The sequence below is a fragment of the Bacillus rossius genome, chromosome 11, assembly GCF_032445375.1.
Source record: "Bacillus rossius redtenbacheri isolate Brsri chromosome 11, Brsri_v3, whole genome shotgun sequence".
Taxonomy (NCBI): domain Eukaryota; kingdom Metazoa; phylum Arthropoda; class Insecta; order Phasmatodea; family Bacillidae; genus Bacillus; species Bacillus rossius.
The window spans coordinates 41,176,891-41,204,273 of record NC_086338.1 but is presented as its reverse complement, the minus strand read 5'-3'; the positions used below and the strand labels follow the sequence as shown (position 1 = coordinate 41,204,273).

General features: G+C 36.7%; 1 protein-coding gene across 1 annotated transcript in view; it reads left to right on the top strand.

Moving 5' to 3' along the window:
- The first annotated feature begins 1,647 nt into the window (after positions 1-1,647).
- LOC134536864 (putative protein FAM10A4) overlaps positions 1,648-27,383 on the top strand; it is a 79,572-nt gene continuing 53,836 nt past the window's right edge. Inside the window, exons 1-4 of the mRNA XM_063376911.1 lie at positions 1,648-1,796; positions 8,699-8,968; positions 14,779-14,946; positions 15,890-16,134. Of these exons, the coding sequence (XP_063232981.1) occupies positions 8,710-8,968; positions 14,779-14,946; positions 15,890-16,134 (672 nt within the window). The 5' untranslated portion in view covers positions 1,648-1,796; positions 8,699-8,709. The remainder of the gene's footprint in view (positions 1,797-8,698; positions 8,969-14,778; positions 14,947-15,889; positions 16,135-27,383) is intronic.

The following is a 27,383-nucleotide window of genomic DNA, read 5'->3' as shown; positions in this document are numbered from 1 at the left end:
AGGCACGCACTTGTAAGCGGGAGGTTTGAATGGAGGGTGGTTGTTTTTGGGCGGTGGCATATCGGACTCAAAGGGGCCGCAGGCCCGGACGATGTCAATTTAAAGGACAAATTATAAACATTTTCAGTGTTAATTAACAAAAATATGAGATAGTAGGTACTTATTAATAGTTCTAATGTTCATGTCCCTAAAAATGATTGTATCCATATTCTTAAAGTGAGCAAACAGAATTCGTGCGCCCTCACTAGACAAATAACAATTTTAATGAAGTAGAGTTTCGAAAATGGCCTGTTCATGTTATTAGGTACTGTACATTTAATCCTGGACGAAGGGGTGGGGGCGGGGAGGATGACACCACAATGTCTCTTGATTGATACAAATCTATAGCTATAAAATATATTATTTGGGTGTTTATAGACCTTGATTGATACCTCTTTCCCTCTTGGCATCTAGCTTAGCATGGTATTGCATGAGACACACCTCATTTCGTGCTATGAAATGATGCCCTCTATATGTGTACTGCTTGTTGAAATTGATATCTCAATAATTAAAATTGTTTGGATCAGCATACACATGGCACCAACACAAAGAAGAACGATTTTTGTTTAATATTTAATTTAATGGTGAGCTAAATTTTCGTGAAGACGTTACTCTGTGACTGTTTGTGTCACTGGGCATCAAACACTCGAACCACGGATTGGCCACGAATTTATGATTACGTATAGCAAGTCTGTGTGATTTTTTTTTTTCCTTCAGTTAATACGTATGCACAATTTGTTAGATGTCCAAAAAAAATTGCGGCAATGTAGTGTTAGCTATGTGAAAACAATTTTAAAAGATATTTTATTAAAGTTACTTTTAAAAAAGGGAGACATAATTCGTAGGTACTTACTATCCATCATATAAAGTTAACGTACACCATTTCCGCATTTTTTTTATGGTCCTGAAGAGGTGGTGGGGGGGTGGTTATGAAAAAATATGGTGATTCTAAGGTTACATAGTTACATTTAAAAGAGCTGGTATTTATAGTAGTATCTTTCGGAAAAATCTTGAAATTCTCTTCAGCTACATCTTGAGACAATCTTGTGGTTTTATTCGGGGATTGGAGTAAATATAAATAGGTACTGTTTTGTAATCTGTCATACTTAAATATCACTAAACAAAGAGCGTTGAATAAATTAATACTTAAGTAAATTATTTTATTTAATTTTAGTTTGAAAAGTAAACTAGAAAAATTAAAACCATTTTTTAAATCATATCAGTTTTTGCGCGGGCAGCTGCAAGTTTTCGGCGCACGCAATTGTTTCTAAATGCTTATACAGAATATCTTGACCCAGCTAGAAAAAGTGATTAATTCATTTTGTTAAGGAACCTTATAGCAATCGCTGGGTGTAGTTATAATGTGTGTACATAATTTGGTTTGATTCCAGTTTATTTTAAAAATGTACTTTTTTTCCGGGGTGAAGGTATAATATCAAGTAGTGGTTTTAAATTTATTTTATTCGAAGATCGCTATAAATAATAATTTTAATAAGTAATGCAGTAGTGAAACTGGTTTTCAATATAATAGGTTTAATTTATAACATCTTAACTTAATAATCGTACTTTTTCGTTTGGATAAATGTTTTTGAATTGATGAATTTTCTCAGAAGCCATCATGGTGGTGTGCTGTATGAGTTCTGTTGTTGTTTCAGCTATACATATAGAAATTGACTGTGTTGTTACAAGGTTCTAATATCGCGAGTTGTGATTTTGTGTTTGATTAATAGAGTATTTTTAAACGGTTGTCTGATATAGTAAGTATTTTTAATATTGAATTGTTTGCCAATAAGGTAAATTTATTGTAACTTACTAATATCGTGGTTTTTTTTAGTCAAAGTAAAACTATTAAATGTTACGTGGTGTTCTAGAACATTTGTCGAGTAATGCCGGTTCTGTTTTAATATTTACTTTTCTATCTGCATAATTATGTCTAACTTAAGTAAATACTTTTATAGATTACATTTATATTATTTTACGGTGTGATGCCAATTTTCAGTTAGTTTAGTGGCGACTCGCCACATTGTACAGTGAATATTTTTGCATTGAAAGTGTTAATCGGTCACGAATCACAATTTCCTCAATATCTGTTTAATTGCACAAATTTTTTGCAGGAAAAACAATTGTATTACGTTTTTAGGGTCCACGTATATTGCTTGAGTGGTTCCTGTAAAGGTGTGTTTGTGTACAATTTTTTAGAAATTTAGTGGAGGAAGACGTAACTGTTCTGTATCACGTATCCAAGTTATTCCTTGTTTCTGATGGTATCGTCTTTTATAATTGCTCCTGTAGGTCATGATGCTTGCTGTTTAAATTTTGTACATCAAAAGATCCGAGACAATATTAAATATCACAATACAATTACATTATTAAATATCACAATACAATTAAATTAGGTAAATATGTAGAGTCGCGGTATATGCGAAAAAAAAGTGCTAAAAATCCGAAAATACTTTTATTCTATGCTGTTTCACTTCATCTTTTCAAATCAACCGGCGAAGATAAGAAATTCCAAATACTTTAGGAGATATCAATTTTTTTAATTTTCATCACAATACCTGGGTATTCATGCGGCGATCACCATTGTTTCTGGTTTGCGAGTATCTATTATGTTTCTTATTGGACAATTTTGTCACGTGACAGTTCCATGATTGGCCATTATTAAAATGAACCAATATGTATTTATTTATTTATTAATGTTCTGTCGGAGGTATCGCGACGTAGGTGAACGACTACATCATTTCCTTCTAATGGCAAAGGAAATGTACCCGCCTCCAACTTAGGTGGTTTTTTAACATTTCTAATTTTAAAGTCTTATTTTTTATTTGGATATTGTTGTGCAAGTAATAAGTAACAAAAAGAATTGACGTGAGTTGTTAATGTTCATCATTTGTCGGGGTTTGTTAGGTCAGGTCAGTTACCTTGTAAATACTTTAAAACTAAAGAATCATTGAAATTAAATCATATTATTTTTAATGTACGCTTAGTTTGAAAGTATTCATAATGTAACTGACCTGACCTAATCGACCATTTTATTTCCTACTGTTCATCCTTTGTCCCGGTTTGTTTGGTCAGGTCAGTTACATTATAAATATTTTAAAACTAAACGGCCATTAAAATTAATTCACATTATTTTTTATGTCCGCTTAGTTTGAAAGTATTAATAATGTAACTGACCTGACCTAATCGACCATTTAATTTATTACGCATTCACGAACACACTGCAAAATAACAAACATGGTGACGTTCGAATGGTTGTACAGGTGTTGTATTGCAAAATTAAAAAATTCGATATCTCCTAAAGTATTTGGAATTTCTTATCTCCGCCAGTTTTAATGAAAAGAGGAAGTGAAAGAGCATATAATAAAAGTAATTTCAGATTTTTAGAATTTTTTTTTCCACAAATACCGCTACTCTACATGTTCAAAATTAAAAAATTCGATATCTCCTATAGTATTTAAATTTCTTATCTCCGCCGGTTGATTTGAAAAGAGGAAGTGAAAGAGCATAGAAAAAAGGATTTTCGGATTTTTAGCATTTTTTTTCGCATATACCGCTACTCTACATATTTACCTTAATTAAATTATGTTAGATCTTCGGGAATTAAATTTTTTTATGAAATTAGACCGTTGTGCTTGAGGTTATTCGAGTACAATTCACAATGGCAGAGAGACGTGTACTGATCAAAATGGTTGCCATTGGAAGAACTTTCTCCTGTTTCCATTTTTGAAAGCTGCACTCTCAGCACGTCACTTCTAAAACAATGCTGAGGTGGTGCAGGCTGTGCGACAATTCCTTGCATGACAGGGCACCAAGTTTTACCAGAGTGGTTTCTTCAAACTGATTTGCAGGCTACGGCAAGTGTCGCAATGACGGTGGCGACAATGTTGAAAAATGGTGCAAGGTGTATAGTTTATGAGACTGTAATTTTCTAGGGACTATGCTAATAAAATAATAAAATTCTTCGGAACATACTTTTTCCGAACACTAAAGACATTCCTCTATTTAGCCTTAAAACAGCGTTTCTCAATTTTTTTTTTTTTAAATTAATTTATTTAGAAATTACTGTTTATAGGTTACATTACAACACCTGTGCAGTGTGAAGTGGCCGTTGCCATGTTGTGTTTTAATTGTGTTGCAGATCCTGTGGTTTTCCATAAATAAGAACTTTTATATTTTTGATTTGGATATTGCAACGTAAATAGTGACGAAAAAATTACTTGAACCCCTATTGTGCATCCAAGTCCAAGCGTCAAACCTTGACTGGGATTTTTTTTTTATAAAAGAAATTGTCATTGTGTGTATCAAGCAACACCAAATTAATTTCTTCTAGTAAACAGTATTTAAAAAAAATTACAACCCGATATTCACAAAAATTACTCAGAAATACTCAAAAACAACCATACAGGACCTATGGAAACAAACTGGTAAAATAATTTATGTTGAAAAAATTCTTATAGATATTGCCAAGGATATATTTGTACATGAATACAAATAAATTAAAATTATAAAAAAGTATAATTAATTTAAATTAAAGTTTGCAATGACTAGTTTTGTAAGCAGCTGCTGCCATCTACTATTGGATGTCCAAAAATGCCCATTTAAGTTACACTCCGTGCTTTTGATGTTCTAAATTAAAAAAAGCAAGCATCAGGTTCATATTAAAATACTACAATTCAAACAAATTATATCAGGCGTTGTGGAATTTAATTTTTGTATTCAACTTTGTCATAATTGTTATATCAGAAGTTTTTGTTATGTCCAGAACCTTCAACATATTAGATTTTAAAAAAAGCAAGCATCATGTACTACAAGATCAATGGGGATTTGTCTGGATTCTGATTCTGTAACAATACTGATGGTGTACCTATGAAGACGTCGCTTACGTCATTACCACCTCTACATTCTTATGGAACAAGCGCGGAAATATAGGAGTTTTGGGTGAACTATAAAAACACTATTTTTCACGTATTTTATTTTTAGAATATTAGACTATTTTGGCAAGTATTGTAAAACAGACTATTCTATTTTGCAATACTGATATTTTTCTTCTTTGCAATATTGCAAAAATGTTATGGCAAAGTGTCTCATTTTCACTAAATGAAATTCTGGTATTGCTAAATAGACCTGGTAGAATTTAAGTCTACTTTACGATAACCCAAACTTATAATTTAATTAAGTGAAATATGAGAAAATACTGCATATACATTCTCTCTTGTCAAAACCTATTTTTTTCACTTATATTGTAAGAATGTACAGGTTATAATTGCTTCAGCACAGTCTTGTTGGTGACTTCATGAATATCCCTACCATATCGTAATGTAAAAGTATATATAATTTTTTTTTTATTACCTGACCTACCCTCACCAAACCTTTCGCTCTGTTCTTTCACTTCAACAACTCAGCTTTCACCTAACCTATCAAATGAAATTCACATAAAATAACTTTTAATTACAGACATATATTACAACAATATATAACAATGCTTCATTCACTGTGCTTATGCAGTAAGTTATAGTACTTCATTTGTGTCATGGAATATTCCTTGTGAAGCTTATTGTATCAATGAACATGTGTTTCTCAAGCAGTGGGAGTGAAACTGTAAGTGTATAAATCACTATAACAAGACATTATGAACTTAGTTTGTTGACACTTTAAACTTATTCTCATTTGTAAACTTAATTTGTCTAAATATATATAACTCAAAGGTGACTGACTGACTGACTGACATAGTGATATCAACGCACAGCCCAAACCACTGGACGGTTCGGGATGAAATTTGGCATGCAGGTAGGTGTTATGACGTAGGCATCCGCTAAGAAAGGATTTTGATTAATTCTACCCTCAAGGGGATAAAATACCACTCACTGACTCACTCATCACGAGATCTCTAAAACTACACCCGATTGACTTGAAATGTAGCATAGTTACTCATTTTGTGATGTAGACGCTCACTAAGAACGGACTCTGCGGAAATCTGATCCCAAGGGGAGTTTCGGGGGCGTAATATATCAAAATTTCCAGTTTTTGGTAGGAAATCACCATGGCAACGGCTGTTGCTTTGTTGATGCTTCATTCGTCTCTATGGCAACGACTATTTCATTATTAGTGCAGTCCTCATCACCGTTGAAATTTTGCGGGTACTTTAAATGTAAAATTTTCCCTTTTTTTTTTTTCAAGTATATATATTTTACAGACTTGAAACTTCACAGTAATGTTCCTTATGTTACGCAGGATGACATTTTCCGAAAATTAGATCCCATGGGTGGTTTAAACCAGGCAACAGTGGGTACTTTGTGTGCATGAGAACAGGATTTTGCATTGTTCATGCCTTCTGCATCTCCATGGCAACGGGCATCGCGCGGCAGTGGCGTACCCACAAGGAGGGGCATGTATAATGAGCGGCCTAAGAGTGATCTGCCTGTAGACTGCCGTAGCGAAGTACGGGTACATCAGTTGTACGTTGCGTGCACGAGTCGGGAAACCATCAGTGCTATTCATTTTCTCTCCGGTACATTATACAACATTGTAATAAATTTTCACTGAATATTTTTTTTTTACCCTAGTACTTTCTTTCTTTCATTCTCCCAAATTTAGACTTTCATAATTTTTTTATTTTATATTTTGATACATAAAATTAAAAATTTAAAACTATACGCACAATTGTTGTAGTTACATTTTGTGGGAGAAAATTTTTCCAGATTCTTAGTGTTGATAAATTGTGTGCTATCATTTTCCATAAAAATATAGTGTTCACTAACTTTTGATGCTACTAGATAGGCCCCTATATCTTCTTCTAGTGCCTCTTCTGCTCCTTGGAAATTTAAATCACCTAAAGTTTTGGTAACATTATGGAGCACAACACAGCTAACAATTATTTTATGGCACATTTTCAGATTCAAGTGACAAATGTAATGTAGGAAACTGGTGCTTCAGTTGGTCAAAATATTGTTCAATTATTAGTATCTCTTTTTCAAAAGTTTGTTATAATTTAGCTCAGCAAAAGGAGTAGAATTTCTAAATGGTATAATGAGGCATGTCTCTATCCCATACCTATCATCAAGTAGCAAAACATTTACCTTACTTGTTAATTGCAATCTGACCTTTGAATTTTTTCATGCCTTCAAATTGTGCATGGATCCAGGCCAACTATTGTCAATACTAGTGAAACATTTCTCTTGCATCACAAGTGGCATGCATATGTCCAGAGTATGTTTACTTTTTCGATGTAATCATCTTCGTGGCGATTTGGTTTCATCATTCCTACGTGGGTACAATCAATAATAATGCCAGTTGCGATTGGAATTTTATACTTTCTTTGCCATTACTGTTTCCCCCCAATAATTTGATTGTTTGTTGTTGGAAACTTTATTGATACATTTGACTGTGCAATTGTGCTGTTAAGTACTGCAGTCACAGTCCAAAATACCGTAGCTTGACTAATGCAAAGTTCTGACCAATAATATTTTGATAACTGAGATATCGTAAACAGTAAACATATTTTCAGTCAATGAACAGATGACTATGCACCTCTCCGAGTTTCTTCATTTGCTCCTAAAAATCTGTTGCCACTGTACATTTCCTATTTTGAAACTGTATGATCCTTTAAATTAAAATCACAGAAAGTGGGGCTTGTAATTTTTAACATCGTCATTCACAAAAGCTACCATCATTCTGATAATTGAATAAAACAACCCTTCACTATAAACCTGAGTCTGCTACTGACCAAACTCAGAATTTTTGAAGGATATGCTTTTTATTTAATGTAAAAAGTAAAGGTTATGCATATCCATTTACTTCTACATGAGTACAAGTCAACTTTGAATATGCGTATAGGTACTCTAAAAGTATTAGGTTTTGCTTGAAATTATTATGAATACAAGCTGAAGGATTTACTTGATAAGGATCTACTTATGTTTTATGAATAGTACCCTATGTAATTGCTTGTGAGTACATATTATGATTGAGCTGAAAAAATATCTATTGCTCATGTATGTGTTTTATGGTTTAGCTAAGTGAATGTAAATTGCCTGTAAGTGTGTATTAGAGTTAAGCTAAGTGGAAATAAATTGATTGTATGTTTTATGGATGGTTAGTTGTGAGTGCATTTTATGATTGTGAGATGACTGAGTCTCTATTGTTCATATTAATGCATATTGATTGTATGTATTATACAGTAGTTTGGTTAAGTGAGTGTAAATTGCTCATGAGTATGTATTATGAAAGAGCTGAATGAGTGTAAATTTATTAATGGTCTAGCAAAGTGAATGTAAGTTGTCTGAGTAGAGACCTGCAAAATTCACGGTTTCGATGGCCTTCAGGATAGACTGCACATACCCCTGTACACTCGTGCAAATAACGCAAGTTCTTTGGCTGCCGGCTCGTAAGTCGTCTCAGCTGGTTTGTCTGTGATTCGATCCTTCTTTGGTTGAGGGTTTATAACTGGTTGAGATTCGTCCAGATGAACAGTAAGCCAATAGCAAAACTATCTAAGAGGTATGTGTGTTTGAATTCTAGCCTATCACTGAATGAATCTGCGAATTTTGCAGGTCTCTATCTACGAGTCTGTGTTATGGGTTGAGCTAAGTGAACGTGAATTGCCCGCTGGTGTTAATGGCTGAGCTAAGTGTCGAGCTGAGCGAGGGTGCGTTGCCGGCAGGCAGGCGCACCATGTCGGCCGGCCCACTGTCGGAGGCGGAAGTGAAGCTGCTCAACGAGGTGGTGAGGCTGTGCAAGCAGGACCCGGCCCTGTTGCACCATCCGGGCCTCGGCCCCTTCCGCAGCTACGTGGAGTCTCTGGGGGGCTCCATCCCGGCCGCCCGCGGCCCAGCGGCGAGCCCCGGTTCGCCCCGGCCGTCTGCCCCGGCCGCCGCCGCCTCGGAGGAGAGCGAGGAGAGCGACATAGAGCTGGACAACTCCGGGGTGATAGGTGAGTCGCAGGCGACCAGCTTGACCAGGGAAGTTACTTGACCACTTCTGATTTTTTTAAAAATTTTTAAACTATGTCACAGGGACAGTGACCTGGAAAACTCAAGGTCGTTGGTTCAGTTGCATCCAGTAATTGGTAAATTCACTGTATGTGTATCTTCACACGGGTCACGGGTGGTATGAGTGGTCGGACCATTTGCCCCCTTGCCAAGCTTATCTGGGTTCGATTCATTGCCACTCCCACTATCCCAGGGCGAGCGACCACCACAATTTCCCGCAACCTTCCTGGAGTCTTGCGTCGGTTTTGCGCGACATGCGAAAAATTACGTTTGTTCTCGAAGCCGCGCCTTTGCTTGACGTGTTTTTCCCCCCCGGAACAGGGTACAGACAAATGTTCTCAAAGGGCATAAATTGAAAATAGCAAGCAGCGTTTTCAGCAAGTTGGAAACGGGTTGGATGTTATGTTTCCCCCACCAAATTGATTGAAGATGGCTAGCAACAAAAAAAATTGGATAAGTCAGGATATTTTTTAGCAAAAGTGAGGGAAAAGTCAGGTAATTTCTTAGGTGGTCAAGGAATATTTTTAATGATGTGGCTAAAAGTCATTTCAGATTATTATTTTGATGGTTACTAGTTCTATGTGCTTATCTTTTCTTCCCCCTTTCCAAACTATCTATGTGTTAATTAATATTTTCCTCCCAGTCCTTTATGTTTATCCGCACCTATATCAGCACTTCATTTATGCACATTTTCAGTACTATTGACAGTTGTGCAATGAAATAATTATTAATAGCTGCGTTTTTCAATAGCAAAGTGTGGTATGCGTACAAATAGTGGTTTTGAATTTTATTTTTTCGTAGTTATTAGGGACTAAGTAATTCCCCAGTGGTTAGACAATTATTTTTTCCAGACCTGAGAAAGTGAAGGATTTTTTCTTATCACAGGTGTGTTAGCCTCCCTGTTATTTCTATGCAACTCATCATTTACACCTCATCCGTTTTCAGTGATCTCTAATTGGCGAGACAAATCCTAAATGTAAGTCCATTGCAAGATTTAGTTTACATTCAGCACTAATTTGACTCTGTGAACTCCTTTGTCAAGCCAGGTTTGCCTTCTTTGAATTCTTGTTCTTATCCTCTGACGGGGAGTCTGGCTTTCCGGCTTTCCTTATCCCTCGAATCGTTTGACATAGTTTTTCTGCAACGTGATTCAAGGGATTGGGGAACCAGACTTTACAGAGGATTGGAAACATGAAATTAAAGTATGGATAACTTGGCTGGACATATGAGTTCCATGTGAGTAAACATTCTCATTATTTCCACCCCAAGCAACACGATTTTGAGCACACTCTAACACTTGATCGGAGGTTCTGTTACCTCTGAACTCAAAAGTTATTCACTGTACCTACAAGTTTTGTAATATCTTTAGCCCCTAAGCCTGTGCTGGCCAGCTTCACTCTCTTTGATGGCCAGATATTTTTTAAACTGATCCGAGGCCAGACACATACAAATTAATATTAAATATGTTGCATCTGATGAAATATTATACCTTTATGCACACACAAGCTGTACTTGACCATGTGTTCTCAGTCTGGTTAAATTGGGAAGGGGGGGGGGGGGGGAATAGCACACAATTTTTTTTGTAATTTGTTTGAAGTAAGTAAACATATACAAAGCATCTCTATCACTCTATATATATCCCTCTATAAATCTTACTATATTTCTCTGTATATAAAACCTCTCTTATCTACATATTATATATCCATATCTCACTCTATGTATCTATATATATTCTGCTCTCTATATATCTTTATCTTTACAAAACAGAAGATGAACACTTAAACATTAATTTTTATATATTTATTTACCTATCTATATTTTTATCTTTTTTAATGTCACATGTGTGACATAGGTATATAAAAACATGTGCATATTTGAATGCAACTGTGTGTCAAATTTTCAAAGCAAACGGTGAAGAACTTTCGGAGGTTTCCGTTTTTGAATGAATGAACAAAATTTTTGTTTAGACTAGCTAATAACCCATGGCTTTGCTCACACATTTTCAGGGTACTGCTGGTATTTTACCATTGAAAGAAAAGTATGTGATTCAATCAATCATTTTTATCAAATGTGCACACAAAATTAATTTATTAATTTTTTATTAATTAAAGTATAATTCTATTAATTGAATTCTTATCAAAGTCATATAAGAACAATATTTTTAAGTGTTTACATTTAGGCATTTTATTTTTAGTATAGATTAATGTTACCTAGTTGATTTTGATGAAATAATGTCTGTGTTGCCCCAAGCTAAGCTCAAGTTACATGTGAAAAACCCCATGAAAATTTGTGTAGTACCGTAATCACTTGTGTAATGTCCGCAGTAATTTGACCACATTTTTGGCCAAAAAAATGGGGTGCGGACATTATGCGAGGAAAAATACAAAAATACAAAATTTTGTGTCTTAATTATTACTAAAAAGGCACAAAACGTATCTAAAATCAATTTGGATTTCACTAGCTAGGTATTTTAAAAGAATATTGCTGCGGGATCACTTGCAAACAACCCGGCTTAGACCATGTTTACTTTGCTGTAATTGCCACCGGTAACCGTCTCGCACCCGCCGGAACATTAAAAAAAATTATGCGCTACACTGAAATAAGTGTGGTTACGTGTGCCTTATTAATGTGATTAATATGTGATGTATTAAAATGGCTATTAACGGCACGGCTGCAATATTTTAGCAGTACCATATCCTTACGTGCGGCGCGTAGGTAACCAGCGAGCTGGCAACAGCACAGTGACTCACCAGTTCCACATCTGCTGCGCACTGTACTCCCCCCCTACCGGCAATATGATGGCCTTCGTGACGTAGAGAAGGAGGAAGGGGAAGGAAACATTTAGAGCGTGAGAATGGCCAAGGGACGGATTCCAACCAAATGTAAACAAAGAGGGGTTCTGTTCTGTCCTGACACGTAAAACAGGGTACACACTAATTAAAGTTGACATTTCTTTTACGCTGCGCTGCGTGTCTTACCTCAACAGAAAACAAGACTGATCCACGCCGTGTTGCATTTGTTGACTGCAACTGTTCTTTTATTTTCCGCCACTGACGAACACTTTTTTCGTGCACTTCAAACTCCCTTTTAGCAGCCCTGTTCCCATGCTCTTCAGCATAACGAACAACTCTTAATTTAAACCGCGCAGTGAAGGATTTATATTTACCCATTCTGTACTCTACACTACAAAACTCGACGCGAAACTCATGCCTTGAACTTGCGTGCGTGTTGGTCAGCTGTGTTTACCGTTACCGTGCTTTGTTCAGTTCAACGAATTTTCCCACCCTTTCAGGACAGGAGAGAAAGGACAGCTCAAGGTCACGGCTTTGTTTACAGAGCCGTCAACTTTCCATTCATACTGCGTCCTTTAGGGGTGGCCAAAGTTGTGTTGCCCGCCGTAGACGACTGGTGCGGACATTATGCAAATTTTTAATTTTTTCTTTTAGGGAAATATAAATAAAGGGTGTGGACATTACGCGAGTGAATACGGGTTTTGAAGATTAGCGTGTTCAAACAAACAAACTTTTTTTTTAAATAGTCATATTGTGTTATTACTCTTCCTACATCACCTGCAATCAGTTTTTGCAAATATTCTCAATGTACTGACAATGCTTATACTGTTTTTATTATAGTATAGGTAAAAGCATTTTGAAAATAGTATGTACAAAAACTACAAAAAAAAGAGATTTAAAAATGAATATCATGAAACAATTGTCGTCCTGCCGATGTTGATGCGTGGTTGGGTGGTGTCTGAGGGCGCCAACTAACCTTTAACAGGGGTGGTTACTGTGGGCTAGTTCGCAGCACGAGACTCCGTCTCTCTGTGGTTGTGACGTCGCCACGTGGCAGGCAGGAGTGGTTGGACCACACACACGACTAACGTTGTCGGCACGCACACGACCGTCCGGTCCGCACACGAACGCCGATCGCCGAACTCCGTGAGTCGCACACGACTGCTCGCGCCGAGGGGTGAAGGCCAACTGGCGCGTCCTGGCAGGTCCCGTTAGGGCTCGAGTCGATCTCCGCTCTCCATGACAATCGACCTACACCCGTTCGAGACACTACCACCGACCACACACGCCGACCGGTGAGGCACCGAGGTGGCATAACGACCTGTGCGAGCCACGGGAGCACCTGGGACGACGTCAAAACCCCCCTCCTCACTGAGGCCGTTATGCCCCTCGAAGCCCCCATCACACGCATTGCCTCGGGGCATTTCCTCCGTAGGTACACTGTAAGTTCTCTGGAGTGCACTGTGTCTGAGAGGTGTTGGTAGATGTAGTGGAGTTGGGCTGGGCGATATGCGGTAGCAGCCTCATCACTGAGCAGTGGTGTGCATCCGGGAAAAGGTTCTGTCTAGGGTTGGTGCGGCCCCCAGCACTGGCCTCTAGTGGTGGTTGGTACCCCTCATTTACCCCGAACCTGACGGGGGACATGAGGCCGGGTCGATCGCCGCACCACCTGAGTTTGTGACGTGGCGTCTGGCTCAGCTCGGTTGGGTACAGGCGGTGCTTTCCCTGTGTCGTCGGCCTCATCGAGAGGGACGATGGTCACTCCTCCGTCCTCCTGGCTGGGTTGCCCGTCGCCTCGCTGGTCTGCCCCTGTGGACTCAGGCTCGTCAACCGGCACCGAAAATGTCGATCTCTCTAGACTCGCATCCGCTGGCCATTAAGGGGGGGACATGCCCTGGGTAACGGCAGATGCCGTTAACCCCAGATAGTCCCAGTAACCCAAGCGCCTCATCATGTGCTCCAGCTCGGGCATCGTGGCCCTGCTTGCCTGGGGCTCGGGCATCATGGCCCTGCTTGCCTGGGCCTCGGGGGACGAGCAAGTATGGTGCGCATTCGCCGTCTGCATGGCCTGTGACAGGAGGGGTTGACCTGTGGCTGGTGTCATTGGGCTTGGTGATACTATGGTTGCATGATCTGTGTCCGATGTCGCCGCGAGAGGTGATGGGGGGAATTGATGTTTGTCTGATGTCCTTCTTGTCCTCTGTGGACCTTTGTGCAGGTGTCCCGGACCAACCTTAGGGTGGACTAACCGGAGATCATCTCAGTGAATTTTGGCGGCTCTTCCACTCCGTGTTGTGACCGCGTAGGTGGTAGGCCCGAGTCGCTTCACTACCTCACGGGGTTCGGACCATTTAGGGGCCAGGCTTGCGCAAAACTTCTTGCCTCTGGAGGAAAGGTGGTGACATCGGACGTACACCTGTTGCCCCGGCTCCAATGGCAGGGGTGGGTGAGTGGTCTGAGGGGTATGAGTGGCTCCAAACTGTGCCTGATTCCGGCGTGCATCCTCCCGTCTTTCGGCGACAGGCATTTGAAGCACTCGTTCAGCAGCACCCGCTACACGACCTGTGCGAGCCACGGGAGCACCTGGGACGACATCACAATATAAAGATCACATGTATAGTAATAATATTTTTTTTTATATATATATATTTTTGTGAAAACACTGAATGCTGTTTTCTGACAAATTATTCAACATATATTTGACAAAGATGACTAATGCTCAACAACGTAACTAATAATATTTTATATATATATATATAAAATTATTTAAGTTGCCTATCACTGCTATAAGTAGTAGTATAAGAGTTCTTATCTGAAGAAACTGACTAAAGCTGGTAAAATAACAAACAACTGTAAATTTAATGTATTTGTTCTCAGTACAGTTTAGAATCTGACAAATAGTACACGCTAACCTTGATATAATTAGTCTTATTTGCTATGTTTATTTATATTTCTTTCAGAGCCGGATGATGAGAAACCCCAACCGATGGGTGATGCTGACAAGGAAGTTAGTGAGGAAGACATAGAAAAATCTAATGAGAAAAAGAGGGAAGCAATTTCTGCCTTTGCAGAGGGTGACTACCAGAAGGCCATTCAAATGTACACAGAGGCGATTCTGCTGAATCCTCGTGAGTGTCGTAGGATCATTCTAAATTAGAGCTCATCCAATACCTCCTTTTCTGATATTTATTCCCAATATTACTACCAATATCTCAACACCGCTATAAATTCATAATACTACTATCAACATCTACAAATACTGTAAACACTATGAATAAGTAATGGAAATAATATTTTTTTTATGGTCATGCTGAAGAATGTTATTTTATTTTTAAACTAAATATAAAAAAGCGTATTGTAAAACTATATGCATCACTTGCCGTATTCACCCGAAAATAAGTCGACTCTTGAAAGTAAGACGACGCCCGTTATATAAGTTAAGGTTCCAAGAAAAAATTATTCTCGCCTTTTTTCCTTTCCTTTCTTAGCAGTGCATAGAATCATGAAAATATTTGCAAATTGAATTTTTGAATTATTCTTCCGAATTTGAGTAGTTGTATTAATTGCTATGCACAGCCAGTGGCGTAGCCAGGATTTTTGTGTATGGGGGGTGTTAATGAAGCATGCAACCCTCCCCCCCCCCCCCCCCATATTAAAGCGGGGGGTCCTCCCCCAGGAAAATTTGGATTTTAAGGTGTAAAATAGTGCTATCGTACCAGTTTCCGGTACTTACGTTTAAATATTGTAATGGTAAAAATTTTATTGATTTTAATATGAAATTTGTTTGAGTGATGAATAAGAAATTATTTAAAGATTTGGTGCTAAGGGTAGGGGGGGGTTGAACCCCTAACCCCCCCCTCCCCCCTGGCTTCGCCCCTGACAGCTATTCGTGTTAAAAGACTACTCACTCGCCCCTCGTAATCATCCGTGTGTTTGTGTGTTTTTTGTGACAAGCCACGCTTGAAATTTAATGTTGTCGTGTCGAGGAATAGCGGGAAAAATTCGAAAAACCCAAGCTAACGCGGGCCCAACTCCTCGGTAAGAACGGCTTCTGTCCTGTGGCGGGCGCAGAGTCGGCGCTGCTGTACGCGAAGCGCGGCCAGTGCTACCTGCAGCTGGGGAAGCCCAACGCGTGCATCCGGGACTGCAGCCGCGCCCTGGACATCAACCCCGACAGCGCGGCGGCCCACAAGTTCCGGGGGCGCGCCCAGCGCCTGCTCGGCCGCTGGGAGGAGGCCGCGCGCGACCTGCGCGACGCCTGCAAGATTGACTTTGACGAGCAGGCCGACGAGTGGCTGCGGGAGGTCACGCCTAACGTGAGTAGCGGGACGAGTGATTCCTGTGTTACCGTTTCTGATTTTCATGGAAGTGTGTGTGTTAAGGGCAGTAGCGGCCGGTATTAAAGAGCACAGGTGCACGTGCACACCCAGTTTTCTACAGAGCATTTATTTATTTATTTATTTATTTATTTATTTTGTAGAGTTAAAAGTTCCTTTTTATCTACTTTTACCAGTGGCAGCTACAGCTACCAGAGTTACACTCGTCGCTTTGTTTGCATCTGTCACGGACGTCTGTTTTTTTTTTTTTTTTTTGCGATTGCGGCGATATGGCAACGCTGTAGTGTTCACAGTGGATCTGTGCACGAAAAGCGCTGCCTGCATGCCTGCCTCGGTCCTTCTGCGCATGCGCACAAAGTAACTACGTCACCTCCTACGGGACATTTAACACTGGACGAGTGCACGACTCTGATGTGCTCGCGATTGTCCTGGCGTTTCGTTGCTCATTGTTGGAGTTCCAAATTTCAGCACGCACAGCAGCACTGATCAGAGAAGTAAGTCATAACTTATGAATCAGCCCGGTAGATGCCAGTATTGTCCACTCAAATACTATTACCCCTAACCAAACAAACTTTTCGTTTTCAGTTTTTTACGTCCAGTGGAAACAAGCAGTTGCGTGTGGTTCAATGTGAGCGTAAATATCTGTAAATAATTATTGTGCGTGTGCGTTTGTAAAATATTTTTCTGAGCCTTACGCAGGACATCATTTTTCTGAGGTATGTTATAAAGTTTCCCTTTGTTGTAATACTGTAACTGTGAAAATGTGACTGTGTTATTTGGCGCGTACAGCAAACATGTACGATTTTTAAAAATCTACATAATGAATTCCGTACAAACAATTTTAGCGAACAGAAAACTTACATACAAGGAAAAGTTAACAATTAAAAATTTAGGTCCTGATCAGCCTCATTTAGAAATAACTACGGAAACAAAGTCACAAAAACGTATTTTCAGACGTAAATTTAACAAAAACATTTACACAAAACTTAAGTGGCTATGCGGCTGTGTAAACACAAATGCTCTGTTTTGATTTTGGTGCTTGATTTTTAGTGCAGAAGTTAGAGCTTGGACAAAGTCAGGTTATAAGGACCTCGTACATTTGGGCGATAAAATTAATAAACATGAAAACTCTCTTTCTCACAAAAATGCCAATGTTGAACTTACATTGTTAGATAGAATAAACATCAGTACACAGCTAGACAGTGCTTACAGAGAGTCTGCTTTCAGGTGCAACACTTTGATAAGCTAAAGCCCAGCCACAAATTTGAAAAATCAAGAACATCAAACATAATTTTTTATTATTTATGTGAGGCTTGATCAGCAATCGACCATTTTAATTACAATTTAAAATCTCTTAAAATACAACTAGTCTGCTCAATAAGCTTCGTTGTGTTAATTTGGGCTACAAATGAGTTTGTGTAATAAACGAAACATATCTTTCACGACTCCAAGAAAAGCAGTAACTGCTACGGTGCCGCACCAACACAGATAATCTGACACCAAAACAGTCTTCAAGAACGCAGTAAGGTAGGACGTCTTCTTTTTTTTCTTTATGAGTGCCTATGTGTTCGCATGTGTGTATGTATGAGTGTATGAACACCCATAATTTAAAATCACCGGCCGCTACTGGTTAAGGGGGTGCCTCCCATTTCAGGTCAATTTTTATATTTATAGTAAGTACAGATAAACTTGTAGATGTTTTCAATTGTTTAACTTTCACGAAATGAAAAATAATTACAGCGCATACTTTTTTTTACATAATTAGCTGCCAAAGTTGCATTTTTAACATTTTTTGGGTTGTACAAATGAGGAGAATTTAATTTATTGCAGAACTGAATCTTTGTAAGGTTTAACTGCAATGCCACTGGCTACTTCAAGAAATGGTTTCAATTTCTTTCAGAAAATTTTAATTAATTTTACCTGGCATTTCAAAATTCTCAAATTTGTTACGATTTTGAGAGCCAAGAAACATGAAATGATTTTTTGTGATAGAAATGCAAACCATTATCATGAAGTAACCAGTGGCATTTCAGTTAACCTAAAAAGTTTCAGTTCTGCAATAAATTAAATTCTCCTTATTTGTACAACCCAAAAACATTAAAAATGTAATTTGGGCAGCTAATTATGCAAAAAGTATGTGATTTATATATTTTTCATTTCGTGAAAGTTAAACCATTGAAAAAGTCTAAAAGTGAATGAGTGATTAATATAAATATAAAGTCATGACCTGAAATGGGAAGCACCCCCTTAATGAATTTTTACTCTTTATAACATTTAAAATGAGAAAATCATACTTAATACAATTTTCAATAAAGTACCTCTGTGGTGATTACTGAACAAGCTGTATTTTTTAATTTAAAAAAATATGTAAATGCATGTGTGGAGATTTATAAGAAAAAAAAATAGAAGTATAATAACGGTGCGACAATTATGCGCATGCAATGATTATGCGATAAAACACGGTAAGTACAGAAACATGTACAGAAAATGATTAAAGTATAATTTGAAATCGTTTTTCAGTATATATGTGGCACATTCAACATTCTGCAGTTTGCTTGTTGCTGGTAAAGAAGTAAAAGATTCCACTTTTTTTTAGTTTTTATCATCATCATCATCATAATGAACTTCAATAAACATCATTTTAAAAATATTAATTTTTTTTTTTATTTTTTTTTAAACTAGCACAAAACAAGTTAGGCCTCTCCAGCACCCAAGGACAATGGCTGACTACACATATAGCTAAAGAAGTCAGAATCCATGTAGGTACCATAGCAGGTTTTCATAGATTTTTTCTGTACTCAACAAAACTACAGCACAGTGGTTACACATTTCCGTTCCATGCTTCTTCTGTTCTATTGCACAAAATTACTTCTACCAAATGCTGAATACTGAGAGCTAAAATGTTGCACATAAAAAAAACCCCTGAGTATCAGTTTTTTAGGACGTGAACTCGAGTTGTAGTATTACAAAATAACTTGGCTGAAAACTCTAAATTTCAATTCCCAGGTATCTAAATGAAACTCTAGCATGTTGATGCAGGCACAAGCTTCACACTGAATGCAGGTTAGGTGTCCTTTTGAGGTTTTTTTTAATTCAACCGTAAAAAACTAAGTAAAATTTTTTTTCTTAAGTAGTTGTAGCATCCTTTGAAGCTGCATGCAGTTAGCCACTCCAAGAACTACTTTAAAAAATTTCTTAGTTCTTCTGCAGCAGACATCTCTGTGATGCAATTAACTCTTTGCCAGCAATATACAATCATAAGAACTAACGAGACTTTATTGTATGTTGTAATATTTGTAGTATTTATTGTCAGATCTCTAATTCGTGGATTCCCCTTTATTGTATGAAGTGATGAACCAAGTCTTGGTTTGTATGGATACCAGAGATTTAAAAAAATATTTAAAAAGCTACTGCTAAATTGCTACTAGTTGTAGAGAAATGTTTTAAAAAAAATTATAAGGTAGCTGAGCCAAATCCTAAAGGTGCCTGCCCACCTGGTGTGTGAAAATACACTTTTTTTTTTTAAGTGCACAGATTTTTGGGATAATTCAGAACCTAATTCACAATTCTGCAGCGAAAATAATGTGATCCCCAGGATATTGTATTACAGTAGAACCCCTGCCATACTCTTTTCAACGGAGGGCACAAAAATGGTGTATGATGCGGGAAAGTGTATGAAAAAGGAATGGAAATAATAAAAAAAAATTTCAATCTAGCATACCAGCACAATGTCAGATTAAACTTCAATAGCCTACATAATGTGTGAATAATTGCATTATATTAATGAAAGATATGAATTCATCATTATATATATATATTATATGACAGTTGCAGCCGAGAGTTCATAGCCGACGGACGTGTGCGCCGTGCGCTCCGCCGGCCTTTTGTGTGTTGCGTGTTCGCCGCGAGTTATTCATCATTAATTTGTCAGTGAGCAATCAATCAGATTTTTTGGGGTTTCCCTCATCAGTGTGTGATGCGTCCTTTTGTGAAACAAATGTAAAATCCCATTCTAAAATGTTTAGGTCACCCAATAGGAAATCGGCATCTGTAACTACTGGATCTGGATCTGCCTCTACTGATTCTCTGGAAAAAAAGACGTTTGGAATTACAAGGCTGGAAATTTTAGATAGTACTGAAGCTCCTAATTTCAATGATTTAGTAAAGAGGATTGACTTGCTTTGTGCCAAGTTTGACGGATCTACGAAGTGAAAATGAAGTTCTTAAAACTTTACTAATAGACTCGCGTAATGAAACGGCCGAAATCAAACAGGAACTACTTCATATTAAAAGTTTATTACCATGCTTGGACAAGGTGAAATCGTATAGTCAAGCTTTGCTTAAGTCCTCAAACAACAAGAACACGGAAAGTGAAAGTGTCGCAACAGCTAGTGTCGCAACAGCTGGTGTCTCGGGTAACGGTACTCCGTCCCGTGACCCACTTATGAATCAGCATGAAAAGCGCTTCGCCAAGAGCAGTAATAATATCACTAACCAACAACCCAGTGAAGATGGTTTCACTACGGTGCAATACGGACGGAAAGCCAAGAACATTGTTAATTCAGATGAAAAACGTGACCATGATCGCAAAAAACCGCCCATGCAAGTAGGCATCAGAAATATCCCTACTCTAAAGACTGTTAGCAAATTGGTTCCAAGGAAAACAAAAGCATTATTTGTGACACGATTTGACCCCTCTGTTCAGGAACATGAGATAGTAGAGTATATTACTAATGAACTGAATCTCTCTCACGTTAAAGTCGTTAAACTACGTACCAAATTTAACACTTACTCATCATTTCATATCTCTGTGCTTGAAGAAGACTTTGTGAGAATAAATAACATTGTTTTCTGGCCCAGTGGATGCCTGATCAGTCCTTTTTACGGGAAACTGCATCCTGAACAAATCATTAATAATGGATCTACGTCTGCTTCTGGACGGGCCAACGGCAATCCTGAGATTACATCTGCGTCGGCGTCTGCTTCGACGCCTACACTTATGTCTGAGTTGACCTTATCTGCGTCTAATCCTTCCCAGGAGCCCGGAGGAGCTCCATAAATCTTTATTTGTGGCTGTTTCTCCCAAAGAGTGGGTAATCTTCTACCAAAATGTGAGAGGACTCAGGACTAAAGCAATTGAATTTTCAAATAATATTTTACATACAAACTATGATATCATTTGTCTCACCGAAACCTGGTTTACGGCAACGTCTATAAACTCGCACTATTTTAATGATTCGTATCACGTATTTAGAACCGATAGAGACCCTTCTTTAACACTAATGAATAGAGGAGGTGGTGTTTTAGTTGCAGTAAATAAAAATAAATTCAAAAATGTATTTATTACTCATGAATACGACCATTTGGGAATAGAAGCCATTTGGATTAAAATTAGAACCAATCGTAAAAAATATTTAACACTTGGTAATATTTATTTACCACCTCAAATTACTCCAGAAACTTATGCACTTTATTTTACACATCTGGAGGAAAAATTTAAAAATTTCCAAGATGACATTTTACTCTTAGGAGATTTTAATGTACCTGGAGTTGATTGGTCTCACTTTCACACTTCAAATATTACTCAAAATTCTATAAAATCTAAAGCATTTGCGTTAATCAGTTTTGTAACCACTTTGGGTTTGAATCAGTTTAACTATACTCAACCTCCTACTCGTCTACTGGATCTTTGTTTCACTAACTTAGATCTATGTACTATAAATAACGCTCTTGATTATCTTGTTAAAGAAGATGTTTATCATCCAGCACTTTCTGTAAACTTCAAATTGGAAATAGTATCTAATGTTCAAAGTGATTCTGCTTTGTTTTTAAATTATAAAAAGGGTGATTATCTTGGTCTAATCACTGCATTGAAAAATCATGATTGGTCTGTTATTTACAATAATACTTATGACGTAAATACTATGGTGGATCACTTAACATCCATTATGCATGAACTCATGAATACGTATATTCCGACTTCTGTAAATTGTAAATCCAGGTTTCCTTTTTGGTATTCTAAACAACTCATAAAATTATTAAAATTAAAAAAACATTATCATAAATTATATAAAAGAAATTTGAACCCTCATTATATTCAATGTTTGCACATTTTAGGAAGGAGGTAAAAAAACTGTTAATTAGAGACAAAAAATATTGGTTAGAAAATATAAATAATAAAATTAAACATAACCCAAAAAAATTCTGGAATTATGTTAGGATAATGAGGAAAGGCTATGATCAACAATTATCACTTAAAATTATTGACTCTGTAACTAATGATTCTTCGCTGATGGCCAACTGCTTTGCAGACTATTTTGCTAGTGTCTATTTAACTCCTACCAAAATTAATTATTCATCTACTTTCTCCTCAAATAACCATTTCATACCCATGTTACTCATTTCTGAAAGTCTTGTTCTTTGGAGTATAAAATCCTTAAAGTCCTCTCTCTCAACTGGTCCTGACGATATTCCCAATTTTATAATTAAAGGTTGTGCATTTATTCTTGCACCTATTCTTCAACATATTTTTAATATTAGTATCTCTAGTGGTATTTATCCCACTAAATGGAAAACTGCCAAGGTTGTTCCTATCCATAAGAAGGGTAACAAGCTTGATGTTTCTAACTATAGACCAATCTCACTATTGAATGGGTTTGCTAAAATTTTCGATAAAATTATATGTAAACATCTTAATTTTAATCTAAAAACTTGTTTCACTGAGGCTCAACATGGTTTTAGAATTGGAAAAACCACTACAACGAATTTAGTGTCGTTCTTAAATCCAATTTACTCTGAAGTTATCACTCGTGGTCAAGTTGATGCTTGCTACTTTGACTTGGCCAAAGCTTTTGATACTGTAAATCATCAAATTCTTCTTTCTAAATGCTCTTCTTTTGGACTAAGTGACAAATATATAAATTGGCTAACTAGCTATTTAACAAACAGAAATTTCTTTGTTGCAATAAAGAATATAAAATCAACTCTATATACTGCACCCTCTGGTGTTCCTCAAGGTGGTTCCCTTTCTCCCCTATTATTTAATATTTTCATTAATGACATCATTCATCAACTTAATTACTCTACTGGGACTCTATTCGCTGATGATTTAAAGATATATCGCAAAATATCTTCTTATCATGATTGCTATCTTCTTCAATCCGACATCTCTGCAGTGGCAAATTGGTGCAACACAAATTTGGTACAGCTTAATAAAGATAAAACTACCATCATATCATTTACTAGAAAATACTATCCTATCTGTTATAGGTAGTACCTTGACAATTCTCCCATACTAAAAACTAAACATGTTAAAGATCTTGGCGTACTTTTGGATTCTAAATTATACTTTCATTTACATACTGATTCACTTATTTGTCACTCTAATAGAATTCTTGGTCTCATCAAGTACATCACCTTTCATTCTACTAATATTGATTCAATATTATCCTTATTTATGTCTTTAATCAGATCTAAACTTGAATATGGCTCTATTATTTGGAATAATTTAAATTTAACTGACATTGGGAAATTGGACAAAATTCAAATGAAACTCTGCCACTATATAATACAAAAAAACAATAGTTCAATCAACTTAAATAGTCTTCTAGGTTCACTTAAGGATAGAAGAAATGTTCTTGATGCTCTATTTATTCATAATTGTTATTATAATTACCTTAATTGTCCTTATGTCCTAGAATCAACCGGTATTAAAATTTCTTCCTTTAATTGTCGCAAACCACCTTTTTTATGTACTTTCAATAAAAGGAATGATTTATTATATAGATTGATTTCTAATTACAACAAACTTGTTAATCATTTTGATCAAACCAACAAAAAAATTTGCCTCAAGAACATCTTATCTAACTTCTAATATTTTATTATATTTTTTGACTTCATTGTATTTTAGTTTCCGTGCTATTTGTATATTTTTTTTCTATTGTTGTCCAGTTTGTATTTGTTTGTCCATGTGTCTTTGTAATCTCTTTGTATATATGTATGGTGTCTACCACTATGGCTTTAGCTGTTGGTAGACATGTCACAATTTTAAATAAATAAAAATAAATAAATAAATAAATAAATATAATAAAACCGCCAGAAATGTAAAATATAGTCCATAATCAAGTAAAGCAGTCCTTTCTTGGAAGGGGGGAAGTCACCAAGACTAAATTAGAAATTAAAAAAATTAGGCTATTGTAAAAAGAAAATCAGAAATTTTTGCTTGTTTGTTTCATTTTACAAACAACTCTATGCAACAGAACAATTTTCAATAAAATTTTAACTTGAGAAACGTAAAATACAAAGCAATCCGATCGTAAGAAAACAATAACAAACGGGTATATTCAATTCAAAGATTAATGAATGCACAAAATTTGAGATCCGTGCCTTGGTAAAGCGCGGCACCATTTTCATAATCATTGCTAGTTTGCGCCACTAGTCTCGCTTGGTGCTGGCCATAGATGCTACTAGCGAAGTGCACAGTCTTCCTGATACTATCCATATCTATGGTGCAGTAAAGTTATTTTCTTACGTTTGCAAAGGTAAACAATGAACGTTTTTCAAAATAAAAGCATTAAAACGTATTTTATCAGGAGGAATATAACAAAAAAATTTGTGAATTTTAGGACTTCTCCGCTTCGTAAAAACGTATGAAACTGGAAATTAATGATTTTATAAGTATGTTCTGGGAAAGAAAACCATTGTAAATATAGTACTTTCGACGGGACCAAAATTAATCGGTGTATGACACGGGAAAATGTGTGAAACGGGAACGTATCATCGAGGTTCTACTGTAAAAACATTTGTTAGCTATCTGGTGGATCGAGACTTACAACATGGCCAAAAATTTTCACTTTACATTTTATTATCTTAAAATTTACCACCTATCCGAATATTTATGGATTCCTGCTATGAAGTATGCTAGCTAAACAGTTTTCACTAGTATGGCTATTTCTTTGGAGTTAATTTGCACAGTACCTAGAAATTACATAGAAGTAATTTGTTTAATACAAATCTATCATTAATATGTAATATAAATTTGTTGTGCTTAGGATAAGCAATTGCATGAAGTAATGATTGGTTAAACAAACTGTGTGAAGTTTCAACTAAACTAGTACATATTGATGCCATTAATTTGGTTCAGTGTAATTGGGGGAAAAAGTTTTCAAATTACATATTCTTCCAAAGTGATAGCATGTTTTTATGTTGGTAATTTTTAAAATTTTGGTGTATTCTTCTGTCTTGAAGCCTTTAAATAGTAGTACAGTACAAAATATATTTTTTGAGCCGCAGGTGTAGCTGTTTTAAAATTTTCTTAACGATCCATAAAAAAAGTACATTGGTGCTGTATAAAATTGTGTGCAAGTTTCCTTGGACAATTTTTTTTTTAAGGCGTGGTTTGCTTGTACTAAATGAGAAAAATATTTTGAACTTAATCTAAATTTTATTTTGAAATTATATAAAAATTGTGATTAAATTTTGCAATAGTTGGTTAATACAAACCTTGTTATTTCAAAGTGATACTATGAAGGTACCTTCAGGTTTCTATTTTTGAGGTTTGACTGAAAATGACCGTTGGGGTCACACCCAGATTTTTCGCCATTGGAAAACATGGTGAAAGTTGAAGCAAGTCTGGATTTTCTTGAGTTACTCCAGTTGACTTTTAGTCACGAGGCAAATTTCGCTCAGTGGGCATTAGTATTTCCCCACTGGTATTTTAAGGCTGCATGTATAGAATGTTGACAGAGGTTTATTTTCATCTCAAAGTCATGGAGCTATCTGCAGAGGTTTGTGTGTTCAGGGGTTCAATAGTTATTTATAGGGGGTTTGTTAAAATATTACTGTTGTGATTAAACGTGCATACATTTTCTTTCTGAGTAGAAACCATTCGACCATACATAACCTTACGGCACAAAAAGCTTTTCGTAGTTACGGTATAAAAAAAATGTTGTGCACGAAGTAATTTTGTTAAGTCTCGTGTGTGGTACTCACCATTTGTGGATTTTCAACTTGATCTATTAGATAGGCATAAGCTTTTAATTGTGTGAAAATACCTTGTTGAAATGCACATTATTTAGGTAATTATACTGTTTGTGTGTGCCCTTGTCTCAGTTGCAGAATATTTTGTATGATTGCGATTCAGTCTATAAACATACATAAATATCTTGTCGAGCAGCAAATTGAATGGCCTTGCTACTTAATTTAAGTGCATGCCCGGGAGTGGCAGGCAAGCTGGTCTCTCTGCTGCTGAGTGGGCCGTTCTGCCGGGTTGTTCGATGGCCGCCGTGAGTGGCCAGAAGCGGCCCAAACCACCCCGCCTCGCAGTCCCGCACACAATCGCACAAAAAAAAACCAGCTAGTGCAAAGAAAAAATTTTTTGGACAGTCGTAATTTGTGATAAAGGTACATTTTTTTCACATCTTGTTTACTACGAAATAATTGTTTTCAATAATAGACAAAGTGTGTAAAGATTCTTACATTGAAACTTAATTTTTAATGCTGTAACATCCCAATCATGTGGGAAAATACTACCAGATTATTACGTACGCTTATTTCATTATTTCTTCATTTCTTTTCAGCATCGTCAGAAAAAAATGTTTTTAGAGGTTTTGAGAAATAGTTTTTGTTCATACACTCTTTATTCATGGTACTGATTGTTTTGTTTTGAAGTTTTCCTCCCTCCCCCCCCCCCCCCCCCCCCCTTCTTTTCTGGTCTTGCTGCGTCTACCTGACAAGATTGACAATGGGTGGAGCTCTTTTTGCCTGGTGACGTTATGGCAGTGAGGTTTTTCAGCGATAACTTCAAATCGGTTTTTCTTTTGTGAAAAATACTTATTTGCAAGCATAATTTTTTTTAAAATGGCTTGTAATCAGTAACAAACATTGCTAGTAGAATGGAATGAGATAATAAAAACAATAACCAGGTGGAATATGGTAATTTCTTCAGTTGGTGTTGGTACAATATTTTTGTCTGTTTTTAAGAGAAAGCAGCTAGTAAAAGGTTTTTGTATAATATGATGATCTTGTGAAGTACATCAGTTTTGGAACCTGAGTCTATCCCTATAATCTGACCAATTTGCTATCACCAAAACTATAAATATCTAGTTTGAGAAATCATGAAAAAAGAACCTTTCTTGCTTCCAATTTCTCCCTTTATTAAAGAAATCTTCTAATTCTACTGACAAAACAAAACAGCATCAAGTTTAATATAATACTACACTTTTTTTTCA